At 38.6% G+C, this 14,972-nt stretch overlaps 2 protein-coding genes across 5 annotated transcripts in view; one reads left to right on the top strand and one right to left on the bottom strand.

Moving 5' to 3' along the window:
* cmss1 (cms1 ribosomal small subunit homolog) overlaps window positions 1-14,972 on the top strand; it is a 366,499-nt gene that overhangs the window by 191,237 nt on the left and 160,290 nt on the right. The window contains exon 1 of one of the 4 annotated variants that reach the window (XM_060833694.1): window positions 13,662-13,757. The exons of the other annotated variants lie outside the window; for them this stretch is intronic. Within the exon in view, the coding sequence (XP_060689677.1) occupies window positions 13,751-13,757 (7 nt within the window). The 5' untranslated portion in view covers window positions 13,662-13,750. Of the gene's footprint in view, window positions 1-13,661; window positions 13,758-14,972 lie in introns of those variants that run through there. 4 annotated transcript variants of the gene reach the window in all.
* filip1l (filamin A interacting protein 1-like) overlaps window positions 1-14,972 on the bottom strand; it is a 147,900-nt gene that overhangs the window by 132,254 nt on the left and 674 nt on the right. Inside the window, exons 2-3 of the mRNA XM_060833689.1 lie at window positions 12,902-13,075; window positions 2,336-2,514 (exon numbers count right to left, since the gene is read on the bottom strand). Of these exons, the coding sequence (XP_060689672.1) occupies window positions 2,336-2,514; window positions 12,902-13,075 (353 nt within the window). The remainder of the gene's footprint in view (window positions 1-2,335; window positions 2,515-12,901; window positions 13,076-14,972) is intronic.

Here is a 14,972-nt window from a genome sequence, read left to right as displayed (position 1 = left end):
AGACATGAACTGTTGACTCCACAATGTTCCATAGTGTATCAAAGCCAATGATGTATTTGAGCATAGCAAGGCTTGACAAAGTTTATTGAAAGAAACAATCATGTATTTGTTATGGTGATATTGATTAATGAAGGACTTTAGATCTGCAGAAGTTTCTGTTGGGACTGAACATTGGAACTCTTGCAGTAAACTGGCTTGTCCTCCAGCTAGAATCCTTCTCCAGCTAGAATCATAGAATCACAGAGAGGAAGCAGACCATTCATCCCACTGAGGCCACATCGACATTCTGAAGAGCATCCCATCCTATCCCTGAAACCCTGCATTTCCAATGGCTAATCCACCTAGCTTATGCACCACTGAACACTATGGGCAATTTAGAATGGCCGATCCACCTATACTGCATAGAAGCTGGAGCACCTGAAGGGTACCCATGCAGGCACGGGGAGAATGTGTAAACTTCACATTGGCAGTCACCCAAAGGTGGAATCGAACATGGGTCTCTGGCATTGTGAGGCTGCAGTGCTAACCATTGAGCCACTGTGCTGCTCATAGCTATTTTAAAGTCTGCAAGAAGGCATGAGGTTTTAATCCATTGTGGACCATATAATCTTGAACTTCTGTATTCTGAATGTAAAGCTCCAGATGTAAAATGTGATTGTCAATTAAACTGAATTATTTTGAAGACCTGGCATTCAATGACTCATGCCTTTGAAGATATTCAAATCCAAATGATTAACGCTGCATGCATTAGTGGTCATGTTGCTGTTCTGTTTAGGAATGATTTAACCTTCTTTTCATTAGCACATTAGCTGTTTTTCCAGGAACCCTCATGGTACTAATTATAGATAAGCATCATTTATGTAAACTTTCCTGTCAAATCCAGTCAAAGGGCCACCTGTATTTAACATTATTATAATATCAAATTTTAACTCCTAGTCTGAGAAGCTCATTCATATAACCAATATGTAAAACATTTCTGTGTTTAATTTTGAAGATACATGTGAAAGTCAGATGGTACTTTACTTTGGAGTTAAATAACCTTCACCTTTCATAGCTAACTACAAGGATGTCTAACTTTACACTTGATGTTTAATTCGGACAGCATATTCACTGAGGCAAGGCTCCTTGCATTAAAATTATCTTTTGGTATATTAATCACTGTTCCTCCAGCTAGTTTATGATGCTAAACTATTTATTTGAGGTTCATTTGGCAGTGCTTAGTTTTAGCGACTACATAATATGCATTGCTCTGAATTTTAACATCAGTTTGAGAATCTCACAGAATATGCATGTTTTGAAATATTTAATACAAACCCATTTTCAGTATAAATATATTTGATCTCCTGTTCAAGCAATCTGATTGGCAGGTTTGCTCACTTTAAATTCCTTTACCTTATCTCCATTTAAATACTTGTTAACCAACTAAGAAATAAAAGTATGCCTGTGTGAAAGTATCATGCCCAGAAAAGGATCTGTATGAGGTGTTGTGAATTTCTACCTTACCATTTATTTTTGTCCCAGATATTTAATTATTTAGAAATGTGGTGCAACATGACACAAGTTGACTGGATTTTTAAAAATGTACTTTGATGATGTGTAACATCGCATTTGGAAAATCTTTTTCTTGGTTTTGTTGCTGAATGTGCTTGCTGCTAGGATAGGTCCAGTATGATCTAGCAATAGCTATAAGGTCATATTAAATATCTTGAAAGTTTTGTTCGGTTGGCCTGTGCTTAACATTATTTCCCAGCACGTGCAGAGACAAAAGGCTTAATTTTCAAAAGGGCAGGGAGAACAGCACTGAGGTGAATGGGCCCTGCAATTTTTCACTGCTGGCTAGCTGGCTGGCATGCTGAAGTTCCAGCAATTTTTCAGGCTGTTTACTGTGGTGACATCTACCTGGCAACAAGTGGCAGAAAGCCAATTCAAGAATCTAAAGTGTCTATTGAAGCCCACTCGAACTTTCCACTTGGCATTCAGGCATTCACTGAGGAGTCACCTTCATGATAGCGACTTGGCAGGTATGGGCTCCTGTGATGTTTTTAATATCTCCATCTTATTCACCTACCTATGTTGGCAACTCCCACCTCCGGTAACGGAGCTGCTGATCTCTCAGTGCTGGACAGCTTCCTAATGACTCTCCAGCCTCAAGAGCAATGCATTCATTCAAAATTGGATTGGGCTCCTGGAGTTGGCTACTTGATAAAGACATTTCCAAGGTAGCCCCATGAGCAGTTTTGGAGTGCTGACCTGAAATTTAACTCTGGAGCAACAGAAAATCCAGCACCTTGTTTACACCATTTGGCTAGATGTAAGTATAAGTTTTCTAACATACCGTTCACGTTCTTGTTCAAGGAGGTTGGTAAATTCATCACTCTTTTCCATGTAGTCCACGTGCTTCTTTTTCTCATCCTCCAGTTCCTCGACTGTCTGCCTGTGGGATCTTTCTACCAGTAGAAGTTGCTCTAACATCCGTCTGTGAGTCTCTTTCTGTTTTTCAACCAACTTGTCGAGCTGTGTATGGAGCAAGAGTGCATTCCATTATGTATTTTAGAGCTGGGGATTATTACTTCACCAGTATATATAAAAACCCTGCAGCATATTTTTTTTACGCTTTATGCTGTTCTTCAATAACTTGGGCATAATGCAATGGAAAATAATAAAGACAGCTGGGTCACCAGTAGTTTGAGGATTTCATGTGTGTCTTGTTCACAGTGGCACCTATGACTGCCACTTGGAAGACCACTAACTTCAGGGAAAAAACTCTCACATTCCTAGTTCAGTCGAGAACCTGTGTAGCACTAAGTAGCCTACATAGTGAACACTGAAACACATCAGATTCTGAGATGGCTAGTCTGAGCAAATACTCAAAGAATGTTTGTCTTTGTGGGGGAATCTAGTTGTAGGGGGGCACAGTTTTAAAGTAAGGGGTCTTCCATTTCTAACATACATTGGGAGGAATTTCTTAATTCTCTACCCCTGGGAACAATGGAAGCTGGGCCATTGAACCCTTTCAAGGCTTAGCAAGGCAGAACTTTTAGCTACATCGGAGTCCAGGTTTATAGGAGCAGCTGGAAAGTGGAGTTTAAGCCACAGTCAGCTCAGCTACGATCTTCATAAATGGTGGAGCAATCTCAAGAACCAAATAACCTTCCCAATTGCTTATGTTCTTATGATGAAGTGGGAGCTATTGGAATTAGAAGACCTAGCTATTAGTCCCTTTGAAAACTAGGATTATATAGAGGCTGAAGTTAATGAACAATGGGTTCTTGGTAATGGTAGGCAGGGGGCAGATTTTCTAGTGGCTCGTGTCAAGTGGCAAATTAAATATTTTATTTTGTCATCTGAGTGTCTTTTGGCTCAATGGAGATTTATTTGGCTAAGTGTGAGTTGCATCAAGGATTTTGGAGACATTCTTGTTGTGAGGCCTCATGAAATTTCTTGCTGAAGCTTATCAAACCTGCTTCATTAACTAACCTAACCTGCCTCTATGTTGTCCCTCATTTCAAATTCTATTCCTGTCGTACCATGCTTTGTTCCCAGGGCCGTTCACCACTCCCAAGATATCCTGGAATTGACTGCAATCCGTTTTGCTCATGACATCCTTAAAAGCAGATGGTGCAGCCCACTGTCTGTCTGCAGCTGCCCTGCACAGAGCCTGACACTAGCACTGGATCTGGTAAATGAGGGATTTGATGCCTTGCATTGTGGGTAGGGAACTGGAGGCTCTGGTGGACAGGGTGGTGCAGATATAAGACATATTTTGCCCCAACAGCAGCTAAGGAGGCCACCAGATCATGCTAGCCTTGGTCTGAGGTTGCCACCTGAGTTATTGCAATCTCAGTCATCTGGAGCAATGCCCAGCTGGTCAATGTCTTTCTCCATTCTACCAACGTAATTTTCTTCATCTTCTCTCAGCTACCCCACACTCAGTTTCTGTCTGCTACTGTATCCACTGTCCATCAGAGCTCATGATCTCTCACTTTCACTGTTGACTGCAGCATGTTCCCTCACATACTGACAACCATGAAAACCCCCACCAGCGCGAACCCTGCATGGTCTGTGTGCTAAGAGAAGGTGAGGACTGCAGATGCTGGAGATCAGAGTCGACAAGTGTGGCGTTGGAAAAGCACACCAGGTCAGGCAGCATCCGAGGAGCAAGAGAATCAACGTTTCGGGCATCAGCCCTTCATCAAGAATGCTCTGTGTGCTGCCTTCTCAGTCGGTCAAGGCACCTGCACCACAGTAACAACAGTGCCACCCCCTTTCATCTCCTTTAACACCTGCCACTCTCTTATTCCAGGAGGAAAATAGCCCAAAACAGAGTAGAAGGATTTATGTTGGGTGGTGAGCTGCATAAAGTTCAACACCTTCCCCCTTATGAGGAGATGATCCTGTTTCTGACCACCCTGTGTTGCTGACAGACTGTCTCCGAGACTCTCTGGACTCTGATAAGAGTCTGCCCTTGACTTACAGTGCAGGGAATGCCTGCACAAAGGGAAAAGGTTCACAGAGAAAACAGTTGATGAACAATGACAGATTTCTTTTTGAAAAGTTCATGTTTCAAAGCAAAAGTATATCCCCGTGTGGAAGGAGGATTCCGGGAAGGGATAATTAACTAGAGAAGTTAATAACTATACCAAAAATAAAAGAAAAAGGAATGGTGTGGCACCGCTTAATGGGGAGTTAAAGGATTAGAAAAGTTTTAAAAGTTAACAAAAGATCTACAAAAAAAAGGTGGAAATAAACTATGAAGGAAAAATAACGCAAAAATGGACAATAAAATCTCCTTTAAATAAATGAAAAGGAATAGAGGCAACAGTGAAAATAGGCCCCAGCAAGAATGAGGCTGGGAACTAGAAATGGGAAACTGGGCAATGACTGTTGATTAAATCCTTTGTACCAGTCTTCAAGGTAGCGGACAATATAAGCTTTCCACAATACATTAATAATCAAGGGACTAGAAGGGAGAGGGAGGAAATAAATGCATTAACTATCACATGAAAATGTATTAGAGAAAGCAACTGGACCAGAGAGCATAATCTCACAATAAGGCATCCCACGTTTAAGACAGATCAGGAAGAATTTCATCTCTCAGAGGGTAGTAAATCTGAGTAATTGTTTACCACAGAAGTCTGCATGACATGTTGAGGTTGAGTTGTTATGTATATTCAAGGCTGAGACAGAGTTTTAATTAGAAAGGCAATCAAGGATTTTCGGGAAAAGACAGGAAAGTGGAATTGAGGGTTATCAGATCAGTCAGTACCTCATTTAATAACAGAGCAGACTAGATGAGCTATATGACCTACCCTTGCTACTATGTCTTATGTTGTCATGGCTTACTTGAATGGATATAATGGTAGAACATTTAGAACCACAAAAGTAAATCAAGCAAAGTCAGCATGGTTTCAGGAAAGGTAATCATGCCTGACAAATATAACAAAAGGAATTGGTAAAGAAGAACAAGTAGATTTAATATATTTGAATTTTCAAAAGACTCTCAAGAGGACCCATGGTGTTGGGAGCAGTATATTTAGCATGGGTAGAGGATTGGCTAACTAATAGCAAAGAGTTGGGATAAATGGGCAGCCTTTAAATATTGGAAGGCTGCAGGGATCAGTGCTGGAGACACAATTATTTGCAATATATATGGGGATATAGATGACATGGATGTTGGACTTGAATATACTATTGCCAAGTTGGTGGATGACACAAAAATAGGTGGGAAGGGAAGCAGTGACAATAATACAAGGTGTCCACAAAGGGATATAGGCAGTTTAATTGAGCGGGCAAAAAACTTGGCCGATGGAATATAAGGAAAATGTCAGGTTATACACGGTGACAGGATGAATACAGAAACTAAATATTGTTTGAATGGGGAAAGCTGCAACACAGAATGATTTGGGGCTCTAGTTTCAAATGATAGAATCCCTACAGTGTGGAAACAGACACTCTGAAGAGTAACCCACCCAGACTCATTCCCCTGCCTTATTACCCTACATTTACCCCTGACTAACACCTCTAACCTACACATCCCTAAACACTATAGGCAATTTTCGAATCATCAATTGACCTAACCTACACATCTTTGGATTGTGGAAGGAAACCGGAATACCCGGAGAAAACCCATGCAGACATGGGGGGAATGTGCAAACTTCACACAGACAGTAACCCAAGACTGGAATCAAACCCGGCTTCCTGGCGCTGTGAGGCAGCATTAATAACCACTGAGCCACTGCACCACCCCAAATTCCTGTGAGTTTCAGCTTTAGTAAAGCACTGTGAGCCTGACACAACCTCTGGATCTGAAATCAGACACAATACCATGCACTCCAAGCCCACATGAATCACAAAAAGCTAGAATCCAAGTTCAGTAGGTAACGGGAAAGCAATGATGTTTTGGACTTTATTTCAAAGGGAATGGAGTGTAAAATTAGGGAGGTCATGCTGAAAATACATTAGGCACAAATCAGATCACATCTGGAATACTGAGAGATTTTTCATTCATTTATCTAAGGAAAAGTAAAGTTGCATTTGAGGCAGTCCAGAGAAAGTTTATCATGCTGACCCCAGGTATGGAGGGACTGTCTTATGAGCAGTGGTTGAGTAGGTTCGGCCTTCACTTATTGGAGTTTCTAAGAATCAGAGTCAACCTAAATGATACATATAAGATTCTTCAAAGGCTTGATAGGGTAGATAGAGAGAGATCCTGGTGGGAGAGTCTTGGTTCAGAGGTCACAATCTCAGAATAAATTATCACACATTTAAGGTAGAAGTGAGAATTTTTGTTTTGGCTGTTGTGAATCTGTGGAAGCCTTGATCATAAAAGGTTGTTGAGGATGGAACATTAAGTGTATTCAAGGTTAATATAAACTGACTTCTAATCATTAAGAGAATCAAGGGTACGGTGATTAAGCAGGAAAATGGAGTTGAGGGTTATTGGATCAATCGCCATTTCATTGAATAGTGGAGTGGACTTGATGGGTCAGATAGCCTATTCTCCTATGCTTTATAGCCCCAGTGGGAGACAGGTCTTGCCAAACTTCTTGTCAGATACTGCTACAAATCCCATCATAGCTCATGTCAGTTAAGACCCCTTTCAGATTCCATCCCATTTGCTTCCACTGAGCCAGTCATGGATTGTTAAGGTCAACATACTGTACAAGAAGTTTTTGCTGTGGAGAAATGATTTTTGCTGAATTGTAAACCCTTCTAAATAGATTGAACTCTGAAATTCCAAAGTGCATGACTGCCTAGTCATTGTTTATCATTTCATTCTACAACAAATTTACAACCGGATTTCGCAGCCTGCCTCAAAGTGCCTCAAGGTTTTTGAGATTTAAAAAGCTCGCTTGGAGTTGAGATTCAAAAATGATATTAGGAGAATTACTGTTAATGTTGATTTTTAAATGCCAGTTATTTACTTTTAGTTTATTTTTTTCTTTACAATAAATAATCATTGATGGGGTTTTAAACCCAGATGACCTCAGTGCCATTTGCAAAGTAAATCAAATTATCATCCTTGAACATAGGGAAAATGTGAAGAAAATGACTGGATAACTAACTTCCACTGGCTAAGAAAGAACTCTGTTCTCAAAGAGTTGATCTTCTTGCTTTGATAAATATCAGTGATTATATTTAAACATTACGAGGTTGAATTAAAGAGGAACCAAGCTTTCTGGTCCTTATTTTCATACAGTGGCTTTGCTAGAAATTGTTCATGTTTGTCATGTGGGGACTTTTGCAGAGCTGGCTGTTCTGTCTCCTTTCATCAAGCAGCCTGCCAACAATAACTGCTTGTGTTCAGACATGAGGAATAATTATTTAGGTGAGCCTAAACCAGAGCTGCCATCATCAATTTGAAATTGTGCCTTTCAAGAAATGAATGTAGAAAGTTGTGAGAAAAATCATGGTTAACTGCATGAAATGATCAGTAAAGCACTGTGAGCTTTTTTGTGACTAGTCACTGTAGTGAAAAGTTGAAGAATATCTCCTTACATTAGTATAGACGTAACTTCTTTTGCATTTTAAGAATCAATTTTGATTTTACTGACATCTCAACTTAAATAGAAGATTCCCCCCCACTTCAACGTTCAAGGACATTCACCCTCCGATCTTCAGGGAAGCGTCCTCCAAGGTGGCCTTTCAATGTGGAGTCACAGATAGATAGGATAGTGAAGGACACATTTGTATGCTAGCCTTTATTCGTCAGAGCATCGAGTATAGGAGTTGGGAGGTCATGTTGAGGCTATACAGGACATTGACTAAGCAGCTTTTGGAATATTGCATGCAATTCTGGTCTCCCTCCTATAATAAGGATGTTGTGAAACTTGAAAGGGTTCAGAAAAGATATACAAGGATGTTGCCAGGGCTGGAGGGTTTGAGCTATAGGCAGAGGATGAATAGGCTAGGGCTGTTTTCCCTTGAGTGTTGGAGACTAAGGGGTCACCTCATAAATGTTTATAAAATCATGAGGGGCATGATAGGGTAAATAGACAAGGTCTTTTCCCTGGGATGAGGGAGTCCAGAACTAGAGGGCATAGGTTTAGGGTGAGAGGGGAAAATTTCAAAGGGACCAAAGGGGCAACTTTTTCACACAGAGGTTGGTGCGTGTATGGAATGAGCTGCTAGCGGAAGTGGTGGAGGCTGGTACGATTACAGCATTGAAAAGGTATCTGAATAAGGTGTATGACTAGGACGGTTTCAGAGGGATATGGGCCAAGTACTGTCAAATGGAGCTAGATTAGTTTAGAATATCTGGTCAGCATGGATGAGTTGGACTGAAGGGTCTGTTTCCATGCTGTACATCTCTATGACTCTGTGGCTCTATACACCATCAACACAGAATCGCTGAGCAAAAACTGATAGCCAAGTTCCATACCCATAAGAACAGCCTCAACTGTATTCATGTTGTGCTACATGTAACCCCACCTTATTGTTCTGTGTAAAACCTTCCTTACAGTTCTGTTTTCACACCGTCACCTCGACAACTTGTTATCATCTCTCTACGCCAATTAGTTTGTACAGTTTTGAATTACTTGTTCCTTTGGTTAGACCCTCTTCATGTGACTGTTATATTTATCTTTCCGACCTATCTTTCTGTCATAAGCAGTATGACTCTGGAAAGTCTTGATTAACCTCTGCCCTTCCAAATGAAAGTCTCGTTGCCCTTGATAATGGTTTTGATGTCATTAATGTCAGGCAGACTGACTTGCTGTTTCCTGAGGTAAAACTCTCCATTTTCTTGAATCATAGTATAACACTAGCACCCTTCTGATCCTCCTGCTGTGTTGCTGTATCCAATGAGAGTTGAAAAATTATGATCAATACTTCTGCTATTTCAATTTTTGCTTCTTTCAAGAGCACAAGATGCATTCTTTTTGGACTTATCAATTTTCAGTAATGCTAACCTGTATTGTAATATATTGTTGCAAATTTCTAACGTTTCCATGACGTCCCTATCCTCTTTGAATGATACCTTCACGTCGTCTGCTTCCTTTGTGACGATTGTTTCTTTTAAAATTCCTCTTTTAGGTTGTTGGTATACAAATATTCTTTCGTTACAAATTATTAAAACTACTGAAACACTTACTATGTTTATAAAATATTCAGGAGTTCAACTTAAAAAAATTTTTTTAAATGTTCAAGGTTGACTACTAATATTTTGATATAGCCTCTGATATTAATTGTTTCCTCCATTGCTTTCTATAATCTTCCGACGTGTTACCTGAATCTTGCTCAAGACGTTTTTCATAAGTTGCTTTTAATTGTTTTGATTTTATGTTAACTTTTTTATTTCTTTTGGTAACCAGGATGTGTTATGTTTGAATTTATCTTTTTTCTCAAATAGAATATATCTAGTTTGTACCTGAACTATTTACAGATAGTTTTTTTTTTGGTTAGAGTTGAGAAATAATTGCACTTGTTCTGGACCCCAAATAAGGAAGGAGAGGTAGAGGAACACGACTGTGGGAAATGTTCAAGAACTGTAGTTTAATGATATTTGGGGCCATTAATGCTGATTAGGATGATGTTAGAATAAAGGGCTAAGAGAGGTAAAAATTTTGGAAATGCAATCAGGAAAAACTTTTATGTTATTTGTTGTGAGCTTGGGTTTCTAGCTTTTCAGTTAGAAATTGGGTTTTCTATTTGTGCATCACTAACAGACTTATTTTGTGATCCAGCATGGTAAATATAATGGCTCGTGGTTTGTTAGAGAATTCTGGAGCTTGTTTGTTTTCAAGCTTAAGGGAAACACCAGTGAAAACAATGCCAGGAAGGTCATGGGAAGCCTAATAGAATGAGCAGACATGGAATTCAATACACAGAAACATTTTGACCAAAGGGATGGAGAAAGGCAGAAGAAATATATACTTATTGGCACAGATCTAAAGAGGGTGCAGGGATAAAGAGACTCTGGGCTCATTTGCAAAGTTCTTTGAAAGTGGCAGGATACAGTACTTTGCAAAATTAGTTAGTGAAACGTGAGATTCTGGGCTTTGTAAACTGAAGCATTGAATAAAAAAGCAGAGATGTTGCATTGAACCTTTAGAAACCTCTGGTTAAATCTCAACTGAAATTTCACACACAATTCTGGTCATCATAAGGGTGTTAAAGATGGGCAATAAATGCTGTCTTGTCATCCAGAGACACGACCCATGAACAAACATAAAAAATAGATTCAATTAGTAAATGCAGTATTTGGAACTTGAGTATAATTTTTAATCAATACTGCCATGACCTACTTTTTCCTTCTGTATTATTCCTGAATTGTTGGTAAAAATGCATATTAAGAGCCCATCCCGGATTATTTTCATTAGTGTAAAACATCATAGTGCTACTTAGAAATTTGTGTCCACAGCTCATCAACATTTGTTGGTTACATTTTAGACATTGATGTTTATACAGTTTAATATATTTTTCATCACTTCTTTTTCTTAGTTCAGGCCCTGTAATGTTTTGGAATATTTCTGGTTTAACTGCTATTTATATATCTCTATAGCTCCATTATCTTCTGGTTCCCCAGATAAATGAGTTTAACCCCCACCAACATGGTAGTTTACAACTCAGCTAGAACATTTGTCCCAACTGTGTTCAGATGTAACTCTTCCCTCTTGCAAAAATATCCCTTCTCCCATGATGATTACCAATTCCCCAAGAATCAGAAACCTCCCATTCTGTATGATCTTCCAGCCAAGCATTTGCATGAACCACGTTCCTCACATTCACCAGCATGAGACATTGAGAATGGTTCTGAGGCTGTTAATTTTTGTGGTCATGTTTCTTTTTCTAGCTCATGAAATTCAGGCTGAAGGATTACAATGCCTCATGCATCATATGTATCATGACTTCTACTTGCTCCCTTTCTTATCTCAGACTGTGCTGCACCCCTCTGTGCTGTCTTTACCCTGGCACCAAGGGAGTATTGTATCATTCAGAAATCACCGTTGTAATTACAGAAATGCCCCGACCTATCAAGTCCCCTCTGAGTACTGCATTTTTACTGTTTGCTTGTCTTACATGTAGTCAAATTGCCCATAGGGTGGATTTGTACTACATTTCGTCAAGGTATAGTCATGTTTCCTGGTATTCAAAACTGAAAAATCAATTAGCAATTATTCTTGATGTAAGTTATCTTGACTTGATAACTTAGCAGAACCTGTTAATATTGTTGATTGTGGATGAACTGTAGCTGCATCTTAAGCCTGGAAAGACAATATAATACTATCTTCCTGAATAGAAAAATGATCTTAAAATTAGCATGAAACATAATTAAATATATGCAGTACTTTAAACTTGACTTTTGTTTTGAACAGTGACCTTAAAAAAAAAGATAAAATTTGACTTTGAAACAAATATCAGAAGTTTCTTAAATTTCAAATCAAACTAAAAGTAGTACCTCTTTTTAAAAAGATTCTGTTCCACAATTTTCTTCCTTTACAGATCTGGAGAACATGACTTAATGACAAAATATATAGTATCTAAGTTAGGAATGATCCACGTAGGTTAGACCTTCCAATATAGGACATGAATGTTCTCTGTTTCTGGAAGTTATTAAAGTTTACCAAACTGTGCAGTATATTTTTCTGTATAGGAACCATACCACATTAGTTGACTCCACTTTCACCCACATTGATTCATTATGATGTTTGCGCCATTCTTGTGACAATTGGCAGTTACATTGCCAAGGCATGCAAGACTATGGGCCAAGCGGTGGAAAATGGGATTGAATAGTTAGGTTCTTGTTTTTGACCAGCATGATTCAGTGAGCCGAGGGATATTTTTCTATGCTGCAAACGTCTTTGACTTTATGTAAAACACAGTATAGAGGCTCACAAAGTCTGCTGGATAAAGCTTAGTTTATCTCCAGCAATGTCATTTGCTCCATATGCCACAAGCATACCATGGTTAACATCAGACCTCTAGTTTAGGGTAAGTTTTAATTTTGCTGCACATTTGGCAGTGATGTCATATACCCAGGTTGTGTCAGTTATTTCTTAGGTCCCTGTAGATAGAGTGTTCCACTTCCATTTTATACTGTATTTATTGATAGTTAAGAGTTGCCAATAAAAATAGCAATCTAGCATGTTGAGGACATGATACCTATGGTGCTGGTTATTGTTCTAGTACTGCACTTATTTGCTTAGGCAAGAGAATGTGATTACAAAGTTTCAGGTTAAATGGTCTACCTTTCCAGATCTGAAGAACATAATTTAATGACAAAATATATGGTGTCTAAGTTAGGAATGATCCACGTTGGTTAGGCTTCCAATGTGGGACATGAATGTTGTGTGCTTCTGAAGGTTACTAAAGTTTACCAAACTGGCTTTTTCACCTAATTTTGAATCTATTTTGAGATCATTCGCAAAACTTTAGAGCTTACATTGTGTATACCACATACCTCGACCATTGGTTTTTCATAGATATCCTCCTGCAGTGAGTCTGTTTTTGTTTGGATTGTGTCCCGTTGGAGAGCTTGTAGCACCTTCTTTGGCATAACAAAGCCATACTGTGCTTCCAGAAGTGCCAAGTCAATTTTTTCCGCTTTTAGTACAGTTATTACTTCATCTCGGGCCTAAAACAAATCCACACAACATGAAGCATTGGCATACTCTTTCACTGGTGATTTATAGGGAATACTGTATGTGGAAAAGATTTCATGCACTCACATGTATTGCCAGTGTGCAAATAAATGATCTTCCATTAGTATGTAAAATGACACTTTTACTGTATCTGATAAGGTGAAAGTTGTGGTTTTTCAACATTTCAAATAACTTCAGTATTGTGCTTTCTCAATTCGTGGAGTGGCAATAAGGATACAAATGTGGATGTTATAAACACTCTGCCTGTACCATGCTTACTGGTGGAATTTATGCTTTTCTAACACATAAAGGTCAACTTATATCCCATTGTAACTGATGCGTTTACTCAGTTGATGTCTTTTTTTTTGCTTTGCATTCCCCATAATCCTTTCTTTTGTTTTTCTCATTCGCGCTGTGACGTTTGGATTTTCTGTTTTAAACTTAGTTCTGTTCCTTGTAGGAAACTGACTAGGATAAAGAATTTCTGTGAAACATGTTTTGTCCAAGTATTTGAGGTATTCATGTGGAGAGGTTAATAGAAGTTCAGAAGAAAATAATGAACCAAATGTAAATTGTTAAAAACTCGAAGTCAGGCAATTGGAAATCTGAAAATGAGTGGAGCAACATTACATGGAAGACTAAAATAATCAACCGATGCTTAAGCAACAATGGAAGGTAATTAATTGTATGCCATTCAATACTTAGGAAAAAGGAAATTAGAACAAGGTTAGGCCATTAAGCTCCTCAAACCAGTTCTACTATTCACTGAGATTGCACTGACTCCACATAACTTTGTCCTGTACCCCTTAATACCTTTCCTTACTGAATATTGATCTACTTCAGATTTAAAATTAACAGCTGATAAGGTATCCACTACTATTTGTGGAAGAGAATTCCAAATGTCTCCTACCCTTTGTATGTAGAAGTGCTTCCTAACATCTCTTCTGAATGGCCTGGCCCTAATTCTCAGACTATGCCCCTGAATTCTGGAATCCCGAACCAGCAAAATAGTTTGTCTTTATGTGCCCTGTCTTTTCCTCTTAATATCTTGCAGACTTCGAACAGAGCATCTTAACCTTCTAAATTCTAGAGAAAACAGAGCTAAATATATAATCTTTCTTCATAATGTAACCCCTGAAGTCCAGGTATCGCTCTTGTTAACCTACATTGTACTCCGTCCAAGGTATTAAAATCCTTCCTAAGGTGTGGTGCCGAAATCTGCTCACAGTACTCCAAGTAGGGTCTAACCAGGGTTTTGTATAACTGCAGCATGACTTGTAATAAGATTTGCAACTGTTTGAAAAAAGAATTGTAGTTGGTAGAGATAGTAACAAATCTGTTAATTTGAAATTAACGGATGTGGTGATCCAAGTGGCTTTTTCTCATTTAAGTCTTATTTTCACAATATTGTAGATGTGTCCTAAATTACACTGATGTAGACATTTCTTGCTGATTGCCAATGCAGACAAGTTTACCTTTGGTGGGAGAGACATGCAACCTATTGATAATGTTGTTAAATTAAAGGCAAACATTTAAGTCTAATTTTGCTATGTGTTCTTGAAACCTTAAACTTAATAGGAAATTGTAACATAAAAATTTAAGACAATGCAAGTGCTGCCTTCAATCTTTGTGACATAGTCCTACGAAAGAGCTTGTGTATAATATTTTATTATATCCTATTTGTGAAAGTATACACCTTCAGAAACTGAGAGAAATGTCTTTCCATGCAAAATAATTATCCGAAATTTATTGACAACAATAATAGCAAATAGTTTTTGTCAGAGTCTTCTAATTAACGTTGTTATATATGAAACTTGATGCAATTTAATTTCATCTGCCCTTTCAGACTGCTGTTCATATTTCAATCTGTCCATACAAAATTTCCTGGAA

The sequence above is a fragment of the Hemiscyllium ocellatum genome, chromosome 12 (assembly GCF_020745735.1).
Source record: "Hemiscyllium ocellatum isolate sHemOce1 chromosome 12, sHemOce1.pat.X.cur, whole genome shotgun sequence".
NCBI classification, from domain to species: Eukaryota; Metazoa; Chordata; class Chondrichthyes; order Orectolobiformes; family Hemiscylliidae; genus Hemiscyllium; species Hemiscyllium ocellatum.
Note: the sequence above shows the minus strand (reverse complement) of the source record. Positions and strands in the feature narration are given on the sequence as shown.